The sequence below is a fragment of the Oryza brachyantha genome, chromosome 6, assembly GCF_000231095.2.
Source record: "Oryza brachyantha chromosome 6, ObraRS2, whole genome shotgun sequence".
NCBI lineage: Eukaryota > Viridiplantae > Streptophyta > Magnoliopsida > Poales > Poaceae > Oryza > Oryza brachyantha.
In genome coordinates, this window is record NC_023168.2 from 20826493 (window position 1) to 20850487 (window position 23995).

General features: G+C 45.3%; 2 protein-coding genes across 3 annotated transcripts; both read right to left on the reverse strand.

Annotated features, from left to right (window-relative positions):
• Positions 1-485: 485 nt before the first annotated feature.
• On the reverse strand, positions 486-5365 carry LOC102706576. Of its 2 annotated transcripts, XM_006657247.3 has the most exons (5): positions 5203-5365; positions 2745-2855; positions 2147-2260; positions 1820-2055; positions 538-1071 (listed from the first exon to the last, which is right to left on the reverse strand). In XM_006657247.3, the coding sequence occupies exons 2-5, from the start codon at positions 2758-2760 to the stop codon at positions 709-711; spliced, it is 729 nt and encodes a 242-aa protein (XP_006657310.1). In that variant the 5' UTR covers positions 2761-2855; positions 5203-5365; the 3' UTR covers positions 538-708. The 2 variants fall into 2 exon arrangements, with proteins under 2 accessions (XP_040381322.1, XP_006657310.1); XM_040525388.1 differs by lacking the exon at positions 5203-5365 and having other exon boundaries at positions 486-1071; positions 2745-2839.
• Positions 5366-8812: 3447 nt separating this feature from the next.
• Positions 8813-22727, reverse strand: LOC102706857. Its single transcript, XM_015838922.2, has 5 exons — positions 22176-22727; positions 21210-21438; positions 9187-9400; positions 8953-9104; positions 8813-8846 (listed from the first exon to the last, which is right to left on the reverse strand). Exons 1-4 carry the CDS (start codon positions 22604-22606, stop codon positions 8953-8955), a joined length of 1026 nt encoding a protein of 341 aa, XP_015694408.2. The 5' UTR covers positions 22607-22727; the 3' UTR covers positions 8813-8846.
• Between the last annotated feature and the right edge of the window lie 1268 nt (positions 22728-23995).

The window sequence follows — 23995 nt, forward strand, 5'->3', positions numbered from 1 at the left end:
AGTTTTAACCTTTAAATTGAAAATAATAAATTGTGGGTCCAATTTTAGTTTTGCCAACTGAAATATAGCAAACTATTGAAGAGTACAATTTTCTTTGTTATATTATTTAGAGACTTACCAAGTTAAACACCAGATTTGGTAAATAAAATTTGCCTAACTCTTGGAGATGCTTTAATGGTTATTGATTAAACGTTTTGATAGGGTGGCTCGCGTTCCTTATAGGATGGATCGACTTTTTTCATTATGGAACTGAACAAAGTCAAAAATAAAATCGTGGAACAAGTGGTATGCCATAGATTCTCTTATATACCCTTTTTTTTCTTTTTTCTTTTTGTTTATTCCTTTAATTTCTCTGTCGTTCAAATGGTGTCAAATTGACGCATAATATCTTATCCGAATCTTCGATGAAAATGAATGTGTATATTATTCCAAATTTTGAGTCGTTTCTAAGTCAAATTCATACAAAAATATGGTGTAGGTATTACCCTTTTTTTTTTATCCAAATCCACTCCGTTTTAACCCCGTATCGAAGAAAAGCAAAAGATAGAAGAGACAACCTGCTTCACGAAAGCCTTGTACATGATGCAAAGTTCGATCTTCTTAGGACATAAAGTGTTCCGTACTAATATAATCTTACAAATAAACAACACCATTAAACAAATTTATAATATCTTACAACGAGTGCTGTTTAAAACATCGTAATATATCTCATAAGTCAATCCCATATAACTCTTTGACTGACTGAAATTGAACTCTTCCGTAAGATGGCCAATCCAAATTCTCAGTCCTAAACAACAAAAAGGGAACTTTGCCCTCGATGCCAAAACTAATTACACAGACAGAGTGGCTAATTTTTTCATTCGTTTCTTCATCCAAAACAGGAGCATGCTTATTGAAGACATATATAGAACCATATCGCATGCATCGCACATAATTAGTACTGATGTAAAATGCAGCAACCATAGGACCATGGAACAGGTGTTTCCGGAGCGCCATACGTATATGGCCTCGACACTTGACATCATATTTGGCGTATCCCTTTATCTTGTGCATCAGACAAGGTGCTTTTTCCTACAATTAGACAACAGCATTAGATTTATTTAGATAATTTCTTAGAATTTAAAATTTCATTGATTATTTAAGCTGATTCCATATAGGTCAAATTGCCAGGATTGAAACAACCTCCATTTTCAAATACTTAGCACTGGAATTCATATGTAAATTTTCATCACTTGTCCTTTTTTAAAACAAATCTTCTATTTCTATATAGCTACAATCAACAAATAGCAATTAATGCTATAAAGGAGTCTTTAGGTGAAGCCACATGATCAAGAATATAAGCCATTAAATTGCATCTTAAACGGTTATAGGTACTTTGGTATGTAGGTTGTGGCATATTGACCTACCCATGCCAACCCATAATGAAAGCCACTTTGGGGCAAAAATAAAGCTAACTCGAGTATAGGACCACTGTAATTTATATAATTCGACAGAATTATTCCGAGTTATTCGCCATCATATTTTAATAAAGTTTATCTTATTGGGTTAATAGTGTGTTCTATATAAATTCCCACAGCAACGTGCGGGCTGTCATTTAGTAAATACTTAAAAGAATGCCATATTATAGAAGTTTATTGCATTCCACAAACAAAAAGCTTTCATATACGTAGTCTAGCCATTTAAAAATTACTAGCGATGAAAGCTAAAACAGTAAAAGTCGATAGCACCAAGTAAATATGAACAGTGATATTACAATACTTTGAAAAGTAAACTCATTTGTTAGTACAATAGAATAAGAGGAAAAGAAAGCAAATTGTACCTGACAAAATAACACATATGACTTGTGTGTTGGAATTCCAGTTCTTTTTAGTATTTCCATGATCCTAATGTTTCTGGTCATTTTCATCTTTGCATAAGTGCCATCTTTAATCATCTCATTTTTGACTTTCCGATCTTTCCTCCAAAGATAATCAATTGAAAGATCATCTTGAATGTTATGTTGAAGTCTCAAATGCGACTCAAATGCAGCTATTATCGAATAATAGCTGCACCAACCTGCAAATGAACATTTAGTAAGTAACAAAGAACAGCACTTTAGATAGTTTTTTTTGGAAAAGAAAACATTAAAACGGAATCAACAACTCACCGTTGGGTGCTTCTCTTCTAAATGGCAAAACCGGTGCATTGTGAGCAACCCGATTATGCCACGTGTAGCGTCGATACGAGTTCTCATATCTTTGCACTGGCCTACTTTCTGAAGCTGCATAAATAATAGAAAGTAGATTATGTACTGCATTCTTTTACCGGCTTATCCCTAAATTATTCCTCGATTATTGCGCATGTGCTTCTCAAACTATTAAACGTTGTGTTTTTTTTAAAAAAAATTATATATAGAAGTTCATCATCTTATATTTCTAAAGTAGATTTTCAATTCTACATTAAGTAATTCCATCGTTTATACCATTAAATAGCTATCAAAAAAATGATATTTTTTCATCTTTCGTCTGAAAAATAAAACAACATTACTGGCTATTGTTATAAAATACTGTATGTATAAAAATAATTGCATCGATCAGGTAAGCAGATTCTATGCATATACCACATAGATTTTTAGGCGTAAACTTCCCATATTGAAAACAACAACCAGCTTCCAACATTCAGGCACCATCCACTCATTTTGTGTTTAGCGCAAGACAGACGTATCACACATCAACATAGTAAAAAGCAACAAGAAAGAAGGGTACCTGACAATGTAGACATTTGTCCATAAAACCTCAGCAGCTCTGGGTATTGTAGTTGGCTTGAGTCATATGTTCCAATTAGAGAATGCTCCTCCAATGATTACTGCATTTTCTCTATTAAAAAAGGGTATAAATTCAGTTTCAGGATTTCAGCTTGAGTCAAGAGTAAAACATGTGGACTGAGATGATATGCCATGTAAGGTTAACACCACACGCCAGCAGGTAAGCTACAACAGATACAAAAATATTAGCTAGGAACTGATGTTGCATGTCCAGATTCCCCTTGGCCCCACCCACCTGCCTAAGTGAAGAAAACCAAAAAAACAAGGCCCAGAAACCCACACTGAAAATTGTGGCATTTTTCTATTCAGCTCAATGGTAATGAGCTGAACCATGTCATTAGAGAGTTCAGATTAACCGAAACCAACTAGAGCAGCTTATATTGCATAGTTTTATATATACCTTCTGCTCTGTGTTGGCTCTAACCTATCTCGGTTATCCATGATTTTGCCATCATGCGGACAGATCATTTTCTGAAATATGTGATAGTTTATACAAAAGGCAAGATGCAAAATTTTGATGTTCTCACTTCTCAATTACAGTAGAAGTTAACGGTCCTTGATTATGTGTTAGTTTTGCAGTTTTGCTGATGACACTTCTCTCTACATTATCATTTGTTTGTTTATTTGAGTTTTGTGTACTCCATTGTATAGAAACAAAAATGAGGTAGAAGGATAATATGTTATGTCTGTGTTCTTTTGCAGAAAATGAAAGATTATCTGATTTTTATTATAGCTATTTAATGGTATAAATAATGAAATTAACTATTATAAAGTTAAAAATCTATTTTAGAAATGTGAGATGATGAGCTTTTATATAAAAACTTTTTGCAAAAAATGCACCGTTTAATAGTTCGAGATACATGCGTGTAAAAGACAAGGGAAAAGCTGAGGATAATCAGGGAAAAAGAACGCAGACACGATGAACAGCTTATTTGATGGTAATAATTGTTCAGATTGCCATATGCTTAAGTTTCGACTATCTGTATCCCTGTGCAGTGGCTAAAGCATGACGGAAAAGAAGCACAAACTGCTCTGGTCTGCTCTGCGGAGTGGGAAAGAAATTAACTTCAAGACACTGCAGGTGATTTAAATTGTTTGCCAAACATTTAATCAGCATGAGTGCTTCTCGTGAAACACTCTCAGTTTTGACAAAGCTACAACGCAGCATTGCAAAGGAAAGGACAGAGCAATCCCCATGGGCAAAACAGCACATCAAGATTCCTATTCCCAGAAAGTTACAATGGGGCATGGCCCAGTGGCTTGCTGCAGGTTGTGCGACTGTGAGACATATCGACCATACCAAAATTAAATTGTAGTATTAACAGTTTTTTCTCATGTTATCTCAGTCGAATTAAAAAACAGAATATCCAATGGACGTTTGTTGCAATTAATAGTAACAATATGACACCCAGGTAATAGCAATAAAATGATGTCACCTCATCTTTTCGCTTTTGATTATGTTTATACGCTAAAATTTAAATTTTCAATGTTAAATTTGGAGTTGATTTTGGGGTTTTTTTACTGAAGTTTATTTTTCAGCATTAACTTTTAGGTTGCTAAGAATACATATATAAAAGTTTTATTGACAAACTATTTTTCATTTGGAAATATGCCGCTTGGTTTTTTCCATAAAAACCCAAACAATCATCCCATATCAAGAGCATCAAACCATGGATCAGGTGTAAAGAAATTTGAATGAAACATATCCGTTGAAACTCCAAACCAACTACCCCAGTTCACAAAGGGACAAGAAAAGGTAGATTTTAATGAAGGGCAGTAATTAGTATTACATTGTTCCAAAATATAAGTATTTATAGGTTATTTCGCATAGAGTAGGAAGATGTCAAAATATTCCCGTCCAGTCACTTAAGTGACCAATTTTTGAATTTTGAATTGATTATATTCCCTTTCTAAGCATATAGCTGGCTCTGAAATCATGGAGATCAGTGAAAAATGTTTATATTATAGTAAAAAATTTGAATTACACAAATGATTATATTTTGGAATGAGGGGAGTAACAAATGAAGAAATTAGAATATAGTATATCTTGTAGTTCATGGCTGACAAGAAATAAGTAAAAACCCAAGTCGCCAAAACATTTTGTGCTAATGCCTATGTTATTTTTTTATAAAAAAAAGTTGCAAGACAGCAAGATGCGCTGTTATAAAAGAGTTATCCGTTTATCAAAGCAACTTGCTGCAAAAAGGAATTTAAGCAATTTGCCCAAAACATAATCAATTCCTCTTACACCAATCAAAGTCGTTTAATAATTTTTTTTTTCTAACCGAAAACCAAGAAACGAGGAAGCGGTTTGGACTAATTTATCGTTTCCCTCCCTCAATCTCATGCAAATCAGCGGTGGAAGTAGCACACAGTGATGAAGAACAAACGAGGCTAACCAGAAGAAGCCATGGAGAAGATAGCTCGAGCGCACTGAAAGCGAGCCGGGAGGAACCGGAGGGAGTCGTTACTGATCGGACGATGGGGTATCCAGGGACCGAGGACCCGCTCCGGATGGGGGAGCGAGGAAGGCGGTGCGAGGTAGTCGCCGGACGAGGCGGCGGCGGCGGCGCCCTGTGGGTACGAGAGAGGTGACAGCGCAGGCGCTATAATGGACCGGGCTATTCCCTGCCGGCCCAGGAATGGCCCATTCGCAACTGCAGGAAAGCTCACATTTTAGCGGTATTAAATTTTGACAGCGTGGGATGTGTTTGCTTAAAGGTTTACCAAATTTTGGCGGAGTTTTAAATTTTGGAAACTTATAAAAATCATTTTGATGCTAAAATCTTACCAGTGTCTGGTGGTACCAAGGATGTGATTGCTGGCACGAGGTTACGGCCTATGAAACGATAAGTAAAACCCTAATTAAAATCCAGAGGGAGTATTTGTCATTAAAATGGCAATTGCTGCGAGTCTTCCGACTCTTTTTCTGTTTCACATTTGATGGTAACTGTATGGCTCCAGATTCAAAGGGTTCTGCTCAAATTGGTTGAATGGTTTCAGTGGAGCTAGCACTAATTAATTGGATTTGGATCGATCGACAATTCAGATTCCAAGCAAGAAGTCGACTGATATGATATACGCACGCGCACAGATTGATAACAAGACGAAGAAATTCCTCTCACTATATATATAAGGTGAGTATTTAATTATTTTTTTAGGTCAAGATAAGCTCACACTTGATGCATATATTGCAAGAATCAAGATCAAATTTACCAAAAGTACCTGGAGATTTTTAGTATAAAACTTTCACCCACATCTTTTGCTTATGCTTATAAACTAAAATTTAAATTTTTAATCTTAAATTTGGAGTTCATTTTGAAGTTTTTCACCGAAATTTATTTTTTAGACTTGCTTTTAGATCGCTAAAAATATGTATATAAAATTTTTATTTATATTTTTTTCGTTTACAAATATATCGATTGGCTTTTTCTTTCATAAAACACCTAAACAAACAACCTAGCTCCACGTACTAGCACTAAAGATCATGTACGTTTAGATACTTTCTCAAATATCGTAACTTCATTTCTCAAATTTAAACTAAGAAAAACATCAGCATTAGAATAGTAAATCATGCTAGCATGACTTTAATTTACTTGGTAGGATTTAAATTTAATTGACAATGAATATTACATGCAACTTACAAAGAGTTTACTGTTGGCTTTTGTCTACTTGAACGTGTGATAAAAGGGGCACTATCATCGCTACGACTATGATGTGCGTACATAGCTGTTAAGTACTTCCATCATTTCACTATTGTAATTATTTATAAGTTAAAATTTAAATTTTATAACTTAATTATAGACTTAATTTTGTGGGTTTTTTTATTGGGGTTGATTTATAACTTTTGTTTTTGAGACGTTATTATTAAAAATATGATCCGAATTATTATCTATAATATATTTGGATTATATTACTAGTTTTCTATATGACTCCCACGTTGAGTTTACTAATAAGACTTGTAGTGTGTGTCTATATATATATATACGGGAAGTGTACGACGGTCCGATGTATTCCCCTATATGGTGATCATCATCTCATAATGTTTGTTTTTTCCTGCAAGAGTTTTCCATGTTAAATCTTGTCTGCATTATGAACATGTAGTTTTACTTGAAAAACGTAGTTTAGTTTTTTTTTTTCAAAAAATAAAACGATGGTACCCAAGATGTGTGCATCTTGAATTAATTGCACAAAATAATATAAAAGGAGCCGAGATATATCATTGTTGGAAGAGGGTCCATTCCTTTGGAGAAATGTAACTGGACTAGTACAAGTCTATACACGGGCCGTATAGTTTGTCCAACAATGACATCGTATCCATCATTTTCCACATGGCCCCTGAATAATAATTTTATGTTTAAGCTGTTAATCCTACGTACATTTCTTCAGACATACAGTTTCGTAAGTTCTCTTCAATACTCATCGGGATGAAAAATGGATGTCCAAAATAAAATTTCTCTGTTTCAATATATATACTTATATGAAACAGATAAATTTAAACCTAAAAATACTTATATTCTACTATTGTAAAAGAAGAGTGGCAGATAATTTATTTCCCCCAACTAATTACCATACAAGGACTGAGCAAGTACGTCGGTGCTGCCTGTGAGGTTTCACACGATTTCTGCTTAATTAGTAGACATAATAATTTTAAATAACCAGATTAGAGAAAAGTCAAGGAATTATCTTGAAGATCAAGTTCACACATAAATAATTAGCTGCAGACAAGATCCGTGACTTTGAGCTGGGATTAGCGAGCCTTTCTCCATCAATTAGCGAAATAATTAACAAGTAGTGATAACAGATTTGTCACTGTATCCACATGATATAGACATACGAGGGCTACATGTCAAAGTGACAAATAGTTAAATGTTCCTCAATTAGCTTCCTAGTTAATTTCTTTTTCTTCTTCGGCAATTAGGTAGACCTACGTGGCCTTTAATTTGTGTGAATGCATGCATGAATGATTGGTTGATCTTTTTTCCGCGTCTCTTTCAGTTTGGCCAGTTGATCACTTGTGCTAGTGCAGAATCTGCATGCTGTTAAATTAATAATTAATGTTTAAGTAGTTTGGATTTAGTTTCTCCAGTAACAAATTAATATATCATGCTGAATAATTCCTTCCTGCTCTGACATGCATTGTTTCATGAAGGAATATACTTCATGAGATCCTATATATTGACTGGGATTATTGTCTCAGATATTTTTCCAGATGCCGTCAAAGCACTATCTACGTGTAAATATGTAACAGAAGAGGCTGGCATATTATTGATATATTTTATATATACAACAAAGAACTGAATTGAAGAGGCATATTCTAGCAGATACAGTTCCTGTCCATTTCGTTGTCAAAATAAATCTTACCGAGTTTTGGCAATGCGGAATTTTGGTATGGCAGCAAACCAAACACGCCTGACGCCTATAGCTTCATTGTCTAGCAGAAGAGAATATGTAGCCTTTTTCACTTTTAACAAAAGAATAATTGACCTTTTAATTGCAAATTTGCAACAAAACAAAAGGCTACCCATTTCATCGGTTACGTTAGCTAGGCAGTCAGAAATATATCTATAAACAAACTATAATATAATTCAGCCACCAGAAACTGACGTGAGTAAAATCAGAAGTCCGTAGAAAAGGAGAGGTGCAAATTGCGTTTTGGTTAGAATGAACTGCAAGCAGAGCAGCAGCAATCATCATGCAACGCTGATTTGCATCTATCCTGAAACCGGAGGGAGGCTGCAAAAAGAATGTGTACTGATCAGTTGGCAGTAGCTGTCGCATTCCAGATACACGAGTAGTCAATAGCAAAATTTCGGTGTCAGGTCACGTTCAGATGATACCGTCTACACAACTTCAAGAATGGCTGCCAATGTATGTCGATCAGGTTGGGTGGTGAAAGGGAGGTAAAGATGCCATTTACATGCATGAGCAATATGATCATGATGCCCCCTGCTTACAAAATGATTACAAAGTTGTGAAGGAGAATCACTGTGTCGTACCATGTTCTGATGATTTGATCTTGTGAAGAGGGGGGCTTCTCTTTCTGGTGCAAGAAAGAAGAACGAGTATCAACCTTCAACCACTCAAGTTCTCAAATTATATGGTTACTAATTAAAAGATACGGTATAATTGCATTTTTATATCATTACCTAATCTTCATAGTAATATGACATGGCAACAAAATGGCCTGCCTTGTACCGTGCTCCATCAGGATGCTTGATCACATCAGTGCAGGCATAGCAATGATTCATGTCCTTATCTTTATTCCCAAAAGAGTTTTGAGCCAGATGACGACAGCCAGCTATGAAAGTAATGGTTAGATACCATCTGAATAATTTATCAAATAGAAGATCTAGCAGGTAAGAATAAAAAAGTATACTTACCTAGTTGCTTCTTCTCGTCAAGCAAATGAAACGAAGTGAGAGCCATCGCATTGGGACGATCTCCAACATGTAGCAGCTCTGCAAATACAAGTACCTTGGTGGCATTTTTTTTGGGGCCATTTTTAGCTACGACAGATAAATTGACATGGGTATATATTTTAGTGCCCTCAAAAATTCCATTTGACTTGATGGCCTCAACCAGAGAGTATTTAACCTGCACATTATAAGAAATGAGAATAATATCATATTGAAATAACTTTTAGCAGAAACAATAGACAATTGGAAAAAAAGTCAGAAAATATTAGTTGGTATATGCAAAAGTTCAACCTTAATAGAACTTAAGGCATTTCTTATCTCTACACTCTGCTTTGTCCCCCCTCCTCTATGCCAGACCCATTCTAAGTCCCAGGACAAGTGGGGGAGTGGAGGCAGTGTTGAGCATGAGGAGAGGCTCCCCTAGCAGATGCCATCTGTCCATTAGGATATACTAGGCTATCGGACTCTATGCGCTACCATGGCAGCTATTGAGCTTTGTGGGCTGTCATGGTACGATGGTATCGAGTTGTTCTTCATTATCATGAAAACTTTTTAGAGTATATAGATTCGGGCCGCTGAGAAGCGTAATACCCTACTACTGCTGTCTGTGGTTGCTTGGGGCGCAAGGAATTACAACCTAGCTCTACTCAATGACGAAGCGCACAAAGCGGTTTTGTGGTTGTTTGTTGGGGGAAGGTCTCCCTTTTCCTTAGGCAAGGGTCTCCTTTTATACTGTAAGGGGCTCCAACAGGCGCCTAGACCCAGCTTCTAAGGGAAAAAGGAAAATAAATAGTTCAGGCGCAATTAATGCCCGTCAAATCCGAGGCGTTCGGTGACAGAGCACACCTTCTCGCTCATCGGCCACATCCCGTTACGACGTGGGCTGAGGTCCGCGTATCTTCGGCATTAAATGCCGAAGACTCCTGGTTCCTTCGCATCCAAGGAGCAGCGGTGATGATGATGACGAGCCTCGAAGACGACACGTCGACTCTCCATGGAGGAAAAAAAGTCTCATTAATGGTCAACGAGACGGGGCTGACACGGATCATATCCTCTGCTACTGGCAGGCGCATGCTTCTGACATGCCTCCGGTCTGCCGTCACGTCCATCGGACCCATCTGACGACTTACTGCCTCTGGCACACCGCATTCAATGCAGCGCCCTGCGGGTGGTAGAGCGCATTAAATGCGGCAGTAGGGCGTTGTGCACTCGGCCTCCCGCGCCACGTGTCCCTTACCGTGTGCGACGAGGCCTGGGGGATCGGGCAGCCCGACCCCTGGCACGAGGAGGTGACTACCTCTCTGGCCTAGGCCCGATCCCCCTCAGGGCATGCCACATGGCCTAAGGGTGGCTCTTTCCGTGCAGCGAAGGTTGTAAGTCAAGGTTTGCAATGTAGCAACTTTGACCTTTTTTATTGAAAAGAACATGGTAATGTGTTGGACGGTATGTTTCCTTCATACGGTATACCATGGGCCCATATCACCGACAGTAGCCCCCGGCGTTGACTCCTCGCCATCACCTCTTGCAGGTAGGCCAGGGTTGGCGCCATTGACGTTAGTTGATGATGTGTGGGCCTGGCTCGCCAGCCGTGTGGCTGTCCGGAGCGCGTGGTTAGCGCCTGAAGTTGAAACTTCACCCGCAATGATGGGCCATCACGTCATGATCTCCGCATCATCGGGAACAGCGTCTGGCCATTGCGCTGCCATCATGGACACGTTCACGGAGGAGAGCGGGACTCCAGACAACCGTGCACGACTTTTGGGCGACTGCATTTGAATTTGAAGCGGCATGCGCCCGAGTCGCGTGTTGTGGGTAAGTGCGCGAGGAAGTGGGCGCGGGAATCGAAAGGGTGTTCGATGGTGGCAGCGAGAATTGAGGCGACAGGGCGTGGAGGGGTCGTATAAAGGGCGAAGAGGTAGGGTTGCTTTCCTTCGCCACTTCGTGCAAGCTCTCCGTCTACGCCTCAAACCAATCTCGTTCTCAAGCTTTTGGCGCACCACTACACAACCACTTTCTACCTCGTTTCTCCGCCTATCCTTCCTTCAGCGCCATGATGCGGAGCTCGATGTCATTGGACGGCAGCGTCCTCCCACCTTCTCGCATCACGAGCGAGAGGTTTGCGGGGCTGGCGAGGAAACTCATCCTTATGCTGTCGGGACGAAAGACAGTGGCCCTTGGAGGGGACCGTCCATCACCGCAGTACCCGCACCGTTCGATCTTCTTCCTCTCCTATGCAATGGTAAGACTGATCCCGCCCTTCTCCAACTTCTTCCGTGAGGTGCTAGACTTCTACGAGATCCGGATGGCGCACCTCACCCCCAACTCGGTTCTCACACTGTCCATCTTCGCATACATGTGTGAGATCGCATACCTGTGAGATGTTCGTTGGGGTGTGTTACTTGTTCGCGTACCCTTCAGTTGGGGTCTCCCGTGACGGAGGTCGGGGGGTGTTACTTCCAGCCACATTCTAAGTCCCGGTAACACTACATCGAGTAGCAGTTGCGCAAGTAGTGGGACGACTGGAAGTGCGATTGGTTCTACACCGTCCTTCATGACCTCGCTCGCTGTGGAGGCATTGGTGGCTAGGGAGTGCGTCGTCCATGAACGATGCCAGGCTGTGATCGTTGCGCAGGCCGCCACCTTGGACGTGGGCATCTGGGAGTCATCGGAGGAGAGGATCACTGCCGATGTCGGCATCGTGGCCATGAAAGGGGCGACAGGGGACCATGGGGGGAGGATCATCGTCGAGGTTGCCACCGTGGCCCCGGAAGGGGCGACGGAGGATCTCCAGCATTTCTTCAACGTCGTGCGAGAGACAGCCGACACTGCGGTAGCTACCAAGCGTCGGCTAGGGGGATGCGAGAGGGCCTTGCTCGGACGTAGGGAGGCCCTGGACGCTCGAGTCCTTGTGTTGGAGGAGCACACCGGGGAACTGGACCGGCATGCCACCTCCCGACCAAAGATGGAGGTCGCCATGCGCCACGCCTTGGAGGCGGAGGCCGCCCACGAGATGGAGCAACAGCTACAGGCCTTGGAGGAGCGGACCCGAGCTCTAGACGCTTAGGAGGCGGGTTTGGAGAAGCGCGCCCAAACCCTGGAGGCCCGGGAAGCGACCTTGATGGCCCACGAGGCAGAGACGGCGAAGACCAAGGCCTCCCTCTGAGCCGCCGAGCAGGGCTGCGTTGTGGAGCAGGTAGAGCGCCCTTCGCCAGCGGGAGGCAGTCCTACAGGAGCGGGAGGGGAACCTGCGGGGGCGCAAGAAGGCGGCCACGGTGGACGACTTCATCCCAGCGCTGCAGGCGACCATCCGAGATAGGGACGACGAGATTGAAGGCCTCATGCTCCAGGTCAAGCCCGAGCCGCTCATGCTCAGCGACGCTACTCCCGGCTAGAGGACGTGATGCGTCAGCTCAGGGTGTCGGTGATCCGGAGCAACAAGCTCCCCCGGGCCCTGCCCGAAATCGCCTGTCAGCTCAAAGAGATTGTGGACGGCCTAAGCCAGGTACCGAAGAAGGTGGAGGCCATGGCCAAGCAGTCTTTGCTGGAGCTTGCATGGGAGGCGGTGGGGCTGGTGCTGACCAACCACTGGGCCCGTGACATGCACTATGCGTCGTTCCTGGGGCTGGACGAGTTCACCCCGGGACGGAGGAGGGCGCCCAAGCCGCAGTCCGAGAGGCCGCGAGGGAGATTGTGGCCAGCTTTGAGGGCACGGCGCCCCGCTTCGCCTGTGGCATCGACAATGACGATTGTGACGACGAGTCAGGTGTTGGGGGAGGCTTCGACGATGTCGACGACACGCCCGACACCCCAAGCCCCTCGGGGGAGGCTGGCCAGCCATGAGCCGAGGCCCTCCGCGCTACCTGTGCCTATAAATATTTTTCTTTATGAATGTGATTTTGTTTTTACCTCTTGTGCCTGTAAATATTTTTCTTTATGAATGTGATTTTGTTTTTACCTTTGATGTGGGTAAGACTTGGTTGCCGGCTTGCTCTCATTTTTATTGCCCTCTTTGTGCCTGCGTTAGAAATTCCACAACTTGTAGAATTCGTTATCTGTATGGCGACGCTCACTTGACATAGTGTTTCTATCAAAGCATCTTAGGAAAGGCTTGAGCCCGAGTCGATTTCTCGGAGGGCAATGGGTTGGCGCTAGTCGTAGGATTGATCTATTTAGCAAGACTGGCTAGGCAGACGAACCGTGGCTGGGGGTCAGGGATGACTGGGTTGCAGTCCTTCCGAAGCGCCCACCTCTGAAGCGCACTGGGGCGCGACTCGCGTCTAGATTTCGCTTGGTGTTTAGGCGGCCCGAGCCTTTTGAAGGTGATAGGGACACACATACCGCACCAAACCATAAAATGTTTCTTTAGGAAACAGCAAGCGACACTTAGAACATATATAGAAGAGTGTTTGCTATTCACAAAACCTGTAAAGATACAAAAGGTGAATAGTGGTAGCCCCCAGCCTACACGGCGCGCAACGAAAGGCACGTGGGGTAGGCCCTAGCCCGAGGATGCAAACACTCGGGGCCTGCTAGGGGTAAAATTTGCGGAGGTGCTCGATGTTCCATGGGTTAGGCAGCTCGGTTCCGTCTTCCATGGCGAGCCTAGCAAAGCCCGGTCGAGGGACATTGATCACTTTGAATGGTCCTTCCCACATGGGGGAGAGCTTGGTTAAGCCCACGCGCGTTTGGACGTGGTGCAGGACTAGGTCACTAACTTATAGTGATCGGGCCCGGACCTAGCGATGATGATAGCGCCTGAGGCTCTGTTGGTAGCTGGCAACCCGAAGGGCTACATGTCACCGTCTTTCCTCGAGATGATCGAGGTCATCGCGCTGCAGCTGATCTTGGTCGATAGCGTGGCCCGAGGGATCCTAGGGTTAGCTCGGAGGGGAGGACCACCTCAGCCCCGTACACCAAGGGGTTTGTCCTGTTGCACGGCTTGGTGTGGTCTAGTTGGCCCACAGCACAGCAAGCAGTTCCTCGACCCATGAGTCCCAATGTTTCTTAAGGACGTTGTATGTCTTGGTGTTGAGACCTTTGAGGATTTCTGCGTTTGCGCGCTCCACTTGGCCGTTGCTTTTAGGGTGAGCGGGTGAGGCGAAACAGAGCTTAATTGCCATGTGCAATATTCGCCGAACAGCTCACTAGTGAATTGGGTGTCGTTGTCCCTGATGATGCGGTTCGACACGCCAAATCGGGCAGTGATGCCCCTGGTGGATTTGAGGGCCGAGTGTGCTTGTCGATCTTAATGACCGGGTAAGCCTCGAGCCACTTGGTGAACTTGTCGATGGCGACGTAAAGGTACTCGTGCCCCCTCGAGCCTTTTTGAAGAGGCCCGGGATGGCCAACCCCAAGACCGCGAATAGCCAAGAGAGCGGAATCGTCTACAGAGCCTGGGTCAGCTAGTGGGTCTGCTTGGCGTGGAACTGGCAAGCTCAGCACCATCGGACTAGGTCCATGGCGTCTTGGAGCGCCCTTGGCCAATAGAACCCTTGGCGGAAAGCTTTTCTGACCAGAGTACGAGAGGTAGGCCTAGAGTTCACTCAGTGTCTGCTCTGTCTCCGCCCTCTAGGAGAAAGGCCCGAAGCGCTTGAGGAGGTTGAATATGAGCAGCGCCCGCTCGCCTGGCCTCGAAATGAATCGACTCAGTCTCAGGGTAGCCATGCACCCGTGCGACGATCCTGTACATAACAAAAGTCAGGATCAAGAATCACACGACAATCATGATCAATGAGTTGACCAGCACACATAAGTTGCATGGTTAGATCAGGTACACAAGAAACATCAGCAACAGAAAAAGAGGCAGATGAAAGAACGCCCTGCCCAACAACTAGAAGAGGAGATCCATCAGTTGTATGAACAAAGATCGAGACGGAGGAACCAAGGAAGAAAGACAAGCACGATGGGGAGTCATATGGAAAGAAGCACCAGAATCAAGAATCCAAGGACAACTACCTAGTTCAGGAGAGAAACCCCTCAACAAAAGACTGAGAACCAGCAGCAGAACATGGTAGTACAGAAGGTTGAGTCACCAAACCAATAGCTCCTGGTGAAGAAGAGGCGACGAGGCGACCGAGCAGCCTAAGAATCTCCTGTGCATCAGATCCAGTAGAACTCCTCTGAGAATCTTTAGTACTAGAACCATCAAAAGCCTATGAAGAACGGCGAGCACGAACCTTCTGATCCTTCCTCTTTTTAAAACAATAGGATTCCACATGGTCGTCTTTGTCGCAATACTTCCAATGAAGACCGCTCTCCCCTCCGATGTCAAAAGAAGGCTTCCCAGATGTAGGGACCACAGGTAGAGAAGCAGGAGAACGAGAAGACGATGAACGAGCAACCAACACAGCAGTGTTGTAAGAGACCCGCATCACAAAGACGAGTCTCCTCATTACGAACCTCAGCAAGAGCATCCAACAAAGAGACACATGGGTGACGAGCAAGTAACTGGGCACGAAGACAAGTCAAGAAGTCATAGGTACGACGTAGCTCAACAGCGTCCTTTTGGCTCTTACAGGACTCACAAGTAGCAGGCGATAACTGAGGACCAAGAGTGTCAAGTTGACGCCAAATAGCAGAAATATGAGCATAGGAATCATCCACTGTACCATCTCCTTGACGAACCAACTGTTCCTGGTGAATAGCAGCAAGATAATTGGACTGTCCAAAGGGCTCATAGCGCTCACGAAGAAAATTCCACATTTGATGCGTATACACAAGCTCAACAATATCAGCAGAAAACCGATCCTCCATGCTAGCAACAAGAATGGCAACAGCACGAGCATCCTCATCAATCCATGTCCTGTAGGCTGCATATGCCGAGTCATAAGTGGCCAAGCAATCATCATATTTAGCATGCAAACGCTCAACACGCGTATCAAATTCCGTAAGCAAATGGGTAAATTCCGCCTTCTGTTCAGCAGTAGCATTCTTCGGAAGAACAGGCTCCTGTGGAAGCATAGGCTGCGAAAGAGCAGTAGGACGGGGTGAAAAAGGAAGATCACCAGTCAAAAACTCCCAAAGACGCAGGCCACGCATATGAATCCAAAGACGAGGAACACAATCTCGAAAGTTGGTGCCATTGAAAAGCATTGGACAACGAAGAAGAGCAACGCCACTAGAAACTTGCCAAGGAGCCATGGCGATGACAAGAACGTAGAAGTATTTTTTAAAAAAACTGAACCGGTTTAAAGAAACTGAACCAACTTCAGATCCGATCCGGATCAGATCTGGCAACGGGGCGAAGGAGCAGCCGGCAGCGACAAGCCTCGCCCCCAGCGGCGACGGCGGCGGCGGCCAACTCTCCCAGCGGCGTCTCGGCCCCTGCGGTGGTGGTAAGCCCTTAGTCCCGACATTGGCGACGGCAACCCTTCGGCCCCGACGGTGGCACAGCCCTAGCCTCAGCCCCAGCAGCAGCGGCGAGAAGCCCTACTCCGGCGATGGCGGCGGCGCGTCCGTCCCCCGGCGACGAAGAGCGCAGAGCGCGACGTGGCGTGCAAGTGCAACACGCAAAAACTCAGGTCTTGCTCTGATACCATGTTATGAATAGCACTTGTATTCATATGAGGGCACTAGACCCGAATATATACATGTACAAGACGAGTACAAAAGGAAACTATAGGAAAAAGGAAACTAGAGTGCGAATACAACTACACTTAACAAGATGCACTGCACGTCCCTGAGTTTGCTAGGGGGGTGCATCCGCTCTATTGCCTTGACCTTCTCAGGATTAGCTTCTCTGCCTCTGGCCGAGACAAGAAAACCGAGAAGTTTGCCAGCTGATACCCCGAAAACACATTTTTCCGGTTCGGATTCATGCGCGTGGAGTGGAGGCTGTCGAAAGTCTCCGTAGGTCCGAGAGTAAGGTCTCTCGGTCACGCGTTTTTATGACCTCGTCTACATATGCCTCAACATTGTGTCATATTTGACTACTCAAAGTAATGTGAGTAGTGCACTAGAAAGTGGGACCTGCATTCTTTAAACCAAAAGGCATGGATGTATAACAGTCGGTGCTAACAGGAGTAATGAACGCAGTTTTTTCCTCATCTTCCTTAGCTATGCAGATCTGATGGTAACTCGAATTATGCATCAAGGAAACACAAAAGGTCACACCTCGCGCGGAGTCGACAATCTAATCTACGCGTGGCAAAAGGAAAGGGTCTTTAGAGCATGCCTTGTTGAGGTCAGTTTAGTTGATGCACATCCGGAGCTTGCCGTTGGCCTTGGTGACCACGAGTGGGTTTCCTAGCCACTCCGAGTATATGACTTCTCGGATGAAGCCGGCCTCCAGGAGACGCGCCACCTCCTCACGGATGAAGGCTTGGTGTTCCTTCTACCGGACAGGTCTGGCATCTAGGCACGCGGCTAGGCGGTGGTCAATCACTTCCCTGAGGACCCCGGGCATGTCCGACGGCTTCCATGCAAACACGTCGGCATTTGCCCATAGGAAAGAGATGAGCGTGCCTTCCTATTTGAGGTCCAAGGCGTCGCCGATCTTGGTGGTCTTGGACGGGTCGACGCCGAGCTAGATCAGCTTGACGGGTTGTCGCCCAAAGTCATCCGCTTCTTCGGGGCGCGGGAGGTCGAGGTCTCCGTTCCTTCGGCACCAACCTCGGACTCAGTGGCGGTCGCGAGGCTGTCTGCGCGAAGCTCCACGTAGGCCAGGGCGGCCTTGACCTCACCGAGGAGGTGATGGGGCCGCTGGAGGCCGACATCATATAGAGGTAGGCGTAATGGGTTGTTCCATGAAATCACCAACGCGGGTCTGCCAAGGACCGCGTTGTAGGGCAGATTGAGATCCGCCACATCGAAGTCAATCCACTCAGTGTGAAAGTTGGAGGGCCCGCCAAAGGTCACGGGGAGGGTGATTTGCCCCAAGGGCCACGTGTGTCCCGGGGTTATGCCGATGATCAGCTGCGACGGCTTGAGCTACATCCCTGGGGCCTTGATCCTCTCAAAGGCCGTGAGAGAGAGGATGTTGAGGTACGTGCCACCGTCGATTAAGACATGTCCCATCGTGACGTTGTAGATGGTAGGGGAGACCACCAAAGCTAGGTGGCCACCGCTGTCAGCGTTCAGGGGGTGGTCGGTCTAGTCGAAGATGAGTGGCACCTCGGACCAGCGCAACCGCCTTGTCGCCTCGTGGGTGTGGATGGTGGCTAGAAGCTCGCGCTTCTTGGCCTTAAAGCTGCGACGGGAGGCGTGGGCACATGCCCCTTCGTCGATGGTGGCGATCACATGCTCCGACTCTACGAAGTCGAGGTCCTTGTCATCGGAGTTGACGAGGGCCGTGTCTTTGGCCTTTCTTCATCGATGGTCGGACGAGGAGGCCGAAGCTTCCCCGTCACGGCGCCCCTCTCGCTTCTCCGGCTCGTACCCCTTGACGCGGCCGGCCAATCCCTTGACCAAGCGACATTCGGCGAGGTTGTGGCGGGAGGTGTTGTGCACGAAGCACCATTTGTCCGTTGAGCGTCCCCTGTTGGGGGCGTCGGCGTCCTTTTGCTTGTTGCCCCCACCCTTCCCCTTACGCGGGGGGGGGGGGAGAGGTAGCTTCGGTGGCGAGGATGTGGCCCTCGTTGTCAGAACGGGTCTCTCTTCTTCTGCTTCGCCGCTCAGAGCGAGCGACAAAATCGGGCGTGGCGTCGGCCACACACGGGATGGAAGAGTTCTAGGCCCAGCCCTCCTTGCAGGCCACACAGTCCGCGAGAGCAAAAAGCTCTCGTGGACTAGGGCTCCTTGGAGATTATCTTCTCAAGCATGCGGTTGTGCGGCACGCCTCCCCTGAAAGCATAGATGACTACATGAGCGGGGATACAGGGGATGGTGTTGCACACCTGGCAGAACCGCTAGATATACTTGCGGAGGGACTTGTCGTCCCATCGCTGCACAGCATGTAGATCCGCCTCCTTTCCTAGGTGAGGATAGGTGCCCTGGAAGTTCGTGATGAACTGCTGGCATAGGTCCTCCAAGGAGTGGATCGAGGCGGGTGGGAAGTTCATGAGTCAGGCTCGTGTCTGATCCTTAAGAGCCATGGGAAAGAAGTTCGCCATGGCTTGATCATCACCTCCCATTGCCCCAATGGCGGTGGTGCAGATCTGGAGGAACTCAGAGGGATTGACGTCGCCGTCATACTTCTCATTAAGATTGGGCCGGAACTTTGAGTGACACTGAACGTTCTGAAGGCTCGCTACAAAGGCCTAGCACCCGGCCCCACGCGATGGAGGCGCGCCCTGGTCGGGGCCATGGCTCCGGGGTGTAGCGCCTTCTACCACCCGCCGCGCCAGCCCTCGATCCTAAGGCGAGCGTCATCGCTCCATAGAGTTCCTCCTGGCACCCACGGTCGCTTGCGCGAGCGGGCTTTAGGGAAGGAGCGAGCGTGCGAGTTGTGTGCGTTGTACGACGTGTTCTTCGCCTCAAGGACAAAGAAACCGCAATCATGGCACGAGAAGACCGACCCGCGATTGCCCGACCGTTGTTGCCGGGTTGCTATTGGGCAACGGTAACCAGCTTGACCACCTCTTCCAGCTAGCGTTGGGCCTAGGGATGGCAACGGGGAATTCCTCGTCGGATTTTACGTCCCCATACCCGTCCCCATGAGTTAGAATTTTCCCCGTCACCATCCCCGCGAATTGCAACGGGTAAAGAATTTCCCCCATACCCGTCCCCGCACGGCGAATTAATCCCCGTGGGTTCCCCGTCCCCGCTTAAACAATATAATATACATCTCAAATCATATATATAATCCACATTTTATATTAATATAAATGAACATACATTCACTAATTTATAAAAGTATAAAATTATTATTTATTGAATATAACAATTAATATAATCTCATGACATGAAAAAAATAAAGTTAAAACTCATATATTTCCATTAATCAGGTCTCCACGGGGAACGGTGACGGGAGACTAAATACATACCCGCCCCCGTGAGACCCGACAGGGACATATTTTCCTCCATTTAATTCCCCATGGGGAACCAATTAGAACCATCCCCATCCCGTAATAGGAGAATTCCCTGTGGGGAAACGGGTAACGGGGCCCCATTGACATCTCTAGTTGGGCCAAGGTTTCTGGCCCCGGAGTGATGGATGGATGGCACAAGATCGCGCTAGTCGCTTGGAGCATGCCCTCGGGCGTACCAGCCGCGCTGTAGGTCAGGCGGCTTGCCCTGCTCGAGCGCCTCCCTTCCCGATCGACCATAGGGGAGGATGCGGAGCCCTCAGCCGGGCCGCCCGTAGTGGCTGCGAGGCACCTCCGACGGGAGTTTGGTGAGGCGGTGTAGTCCTACTGCCGCGGCGTTGGCGGCGGAGGCTCACCGTCAGACGCGCTCCCGCTCCCGGCTGAGCTGGGGGTGGGAGTGTAGAACACTGGCGCCCCGTCCGCCATTCCTTCCGATGGAAGTCGGCGGCAGACGGAAGGTGGTGAAGCTCAAATTCTCACGAGTGTGCCCCTACCTGGCGCGCCAGCTGTCGGAGAGTGAAACTCCTCTAGCGACAAGCCGCGGGGCCTCCTTTAGTTGGTTCGGACCAGGGGTGCGGGTGAGAACGTGAGCGTCAAGAGACGCAGGGGGTTGGGCCCCTTGGATGTGATAGAGACGCAAGCAAAGTATACAGATTCGGACCGCTAAGAAGCGTAACACCCTACTCCTGTTTGTGGTTGCTTGGGGCGCCTTAACACTTAGGCTATATAACCGAGCTAAGTTTATTACTATACGCCACTATTCAATTAATTAAACCTATGTGATAGAAGCCTTTTCTCAAGATAAGCTATTAATAATGAGTTTATAACAGCAAATGCTTGCTCAACACCGTAGTTTATTGCAACCTTTGTTTTCTTGTAAACGACGCTAGTTAGTTCATTACCAACATCATTTACAAAAGAATGGAGGGAGTACTTTATTTGATATTGTTTTCATTTTAAAATTCATTTAAAATGCATAAATCATAAACTTATTGAAATGAAGAAAAGAAGAAAAGTAATAACCTTATTGTTCTTGTTGCTGTTGTAACGCCTCAGAGCCAATTCAGCAAAACGTTTCGTTTGCTCTTGATACATTTCTTGACGCTTTGCTGGATCATCCTCCAAGTCCTCACTTTCATGGCAATTATTTTCCATCGCATCCATGAAATCATTGACCAATGACTTGTATGAAGGATCCAGTTCCACATTTGAATTAGGCAAGTCATTGATCTCATATGAAGCATAAAATTTCCTATTTCAAGAATTTGTCTCCGTATAAAGCTAAAAAGTGATTGACAAATCAAACGCAATAAAAGTATCATACATAAAACACTTTTTAGGATGTCCTACTGCAAATGGTGGTGAAAAAAAGGAATTGAATTGTACTACTATTTCAATCTAGTAATCTATTACATGAATATCCATTCTTTCTATGTAGTTGACACCCACTAAGGGGAATTAACTCCTATAGAGTGATATATGTGCAAAGCCGCCTCATTAACAAGTTTTTATCACTGGATTGCACTAGTAGAAAGAGTGCTTATACATTGAAATCAATCACTGATTAGTCAACCCCCCTCCCCCTCCTAGCAACATGCCATATATTCATCCAACCTAATCAGTCTTCGTACGGCTATGATTTTTTCATTAATTCTCTAACTAATTTAGTTTATATGTTTTGCATAACCGAGCTGCTAAGTTTATTAGCATGGGACTATGGATGTGACGAATGTTAACCTTCTTCCTTTACAATGACCAAGCTCAATCACCTAAAAATGAATCACTACATCGATCCCTCATAGAGAAGTTCCACAACAACACGTGGGGGTTCTCACTATTATTTGAACGACTCACCGGATTCTTTTATTTAAGAATTGAAATTTTAGTTTTATTTAAAACCTTTCTCATTTCTTCAGTGTCCTATGTCGAAATTTGTCAAGTTAGAAACGCATAGGAGTTTAATTAAACCTAAAAAAGGATGTTACCTACATTGGGCTATCAAATCTTTGAAGAGGGCTCTCGCAGCAAGACTTGTCGGGTGACGACTGCAGCGGCGGAGACTCCTTGGGGTCATCTTCCGACCGGCGAGACCGCTTGGGTGACGGCTGCAGCGGCGGGGGCGAGCGGAAGTGGGGCCTGCGGCCAATCTCGTCGCGGGCACGGCGGCGGTGCATGCGACCGTATCGGGCAGCTGAGGCGTCAGCGCCGGCCCGCGTACGAGGGATTTCCGAGAGATCGAGAACGGGGGCCGCCGAGACGTCGCCAGGGGACGATCCACCAACGGTGGGGGTGGGGGTGGAAGATCCTGCGCTGTGATCCGATTGGAACCCCAGCACCCAGTATTCAGTGTAATCGCCGGGTGAGGGGGATTGATGGTAAGGGTTGCCGGCGGCGTCGGGTGGGGGGCTGGCGACGAACATGGCGGCAGGATTTGCTAATTGCGAGGTCACCGCTGGCCGCCCCCTTACTCGCGCCGCCGGCCTCCGCCGTCTCCCCAACCGCCGGCTGCCGCCCTGGCTCCCCTCTCCCGGCCACCGCCGGCCGCCCCCTTCCTCGCGCCGCCGGCCGCCGCCGTCTCCCCAACCGCCGGCTGCCGCCCTGGCTTCCCTCTCCCGGCCACGCCGCGCCGTCCCCTCCCTCGCGCCGCCCTCTCCCTCACTCTGTCTCTGTTGGAAAGGAAGAAGAAGATAAGGAGGAGAGAGACGGGAAAGTGGGCCCACCATTTAATAAAGTATATTTTTCCTTTAGTACAAATCCTATAATAAGGTTTGTTTCCTTTAGTTTCAAATTCAACTCAAATAAGATTTATAATTTATAATTAGCTAAACCTAAAGTATTTATTTATCTAGTTTGGTTAAATTTATAATTTAATGATTTTATTCCTAAAATCTTCAAAGTTTAAAATGTCTTTTCCAAATCCAATTTAATTAAAGCATAATTTAAATTAATCTTTTATTTTCTATACACCTTTACTTTAAAATATCATACTCTCTAACTATTTTTGAATCTTCTTAATATTTCTTTAACCCCTTTTATTTTCTTTCTTTCAAAACTCTCGTTTAAAATTTTAGATATATTTATTTTTTTCTTTCTTTCTTTCTATTATTGGTTTGTTGTTATTTACTCCCTCCATTCCACAATATAAGGCATAACTATTTTTTCTTTGTCCCATAATATAAGCGTGCATGCAAGTATGCATTAACTAGCATATTTTTCATTATTAAAATACCCAATTACGTTACATGCATGCATACATTAACTAGTTAATCTAAATCAGAAGATAGTTATAACTCTTTTTGTCTTTGAGTTAGTGGTGGGTATGCCTTATATTTAATATAAGAATGGAGGGAGTATAATTTTTTCTTTTAGCTATTTATTTGCAATCTTTTCATCCTTTAGCCACTAAATAGCCGTTCGACCTTTACGACTTTTATAACGATGATCGCGCCGTTCGTGAACCCCCACGACTTTTATAATCTAACCCTAAAGCAGAACAATTGTTTTTCCGTACGCTGATCAGAATTAAATTATTTCTTTCGGTCTCCATAACACACCGCAGAGGTATCTGTGTAACCTGGCTACTCTATCACCATTCACGGTCATAGAGTAGCACTTCATTCACGTTAAAAACTTACATCAGCTTTTCAATTTCATACCATTATACTAAGCCAACTACTGCATTAACCTCAAAATATAAACAACTACCAATTATATCCATAACTCTACAAATAAACCAAATAAACCCTATACTATCCAAAGTCATCCGTTTACCCAAATTTTCCGAACTCCAAACCCTAAGAACCAATATA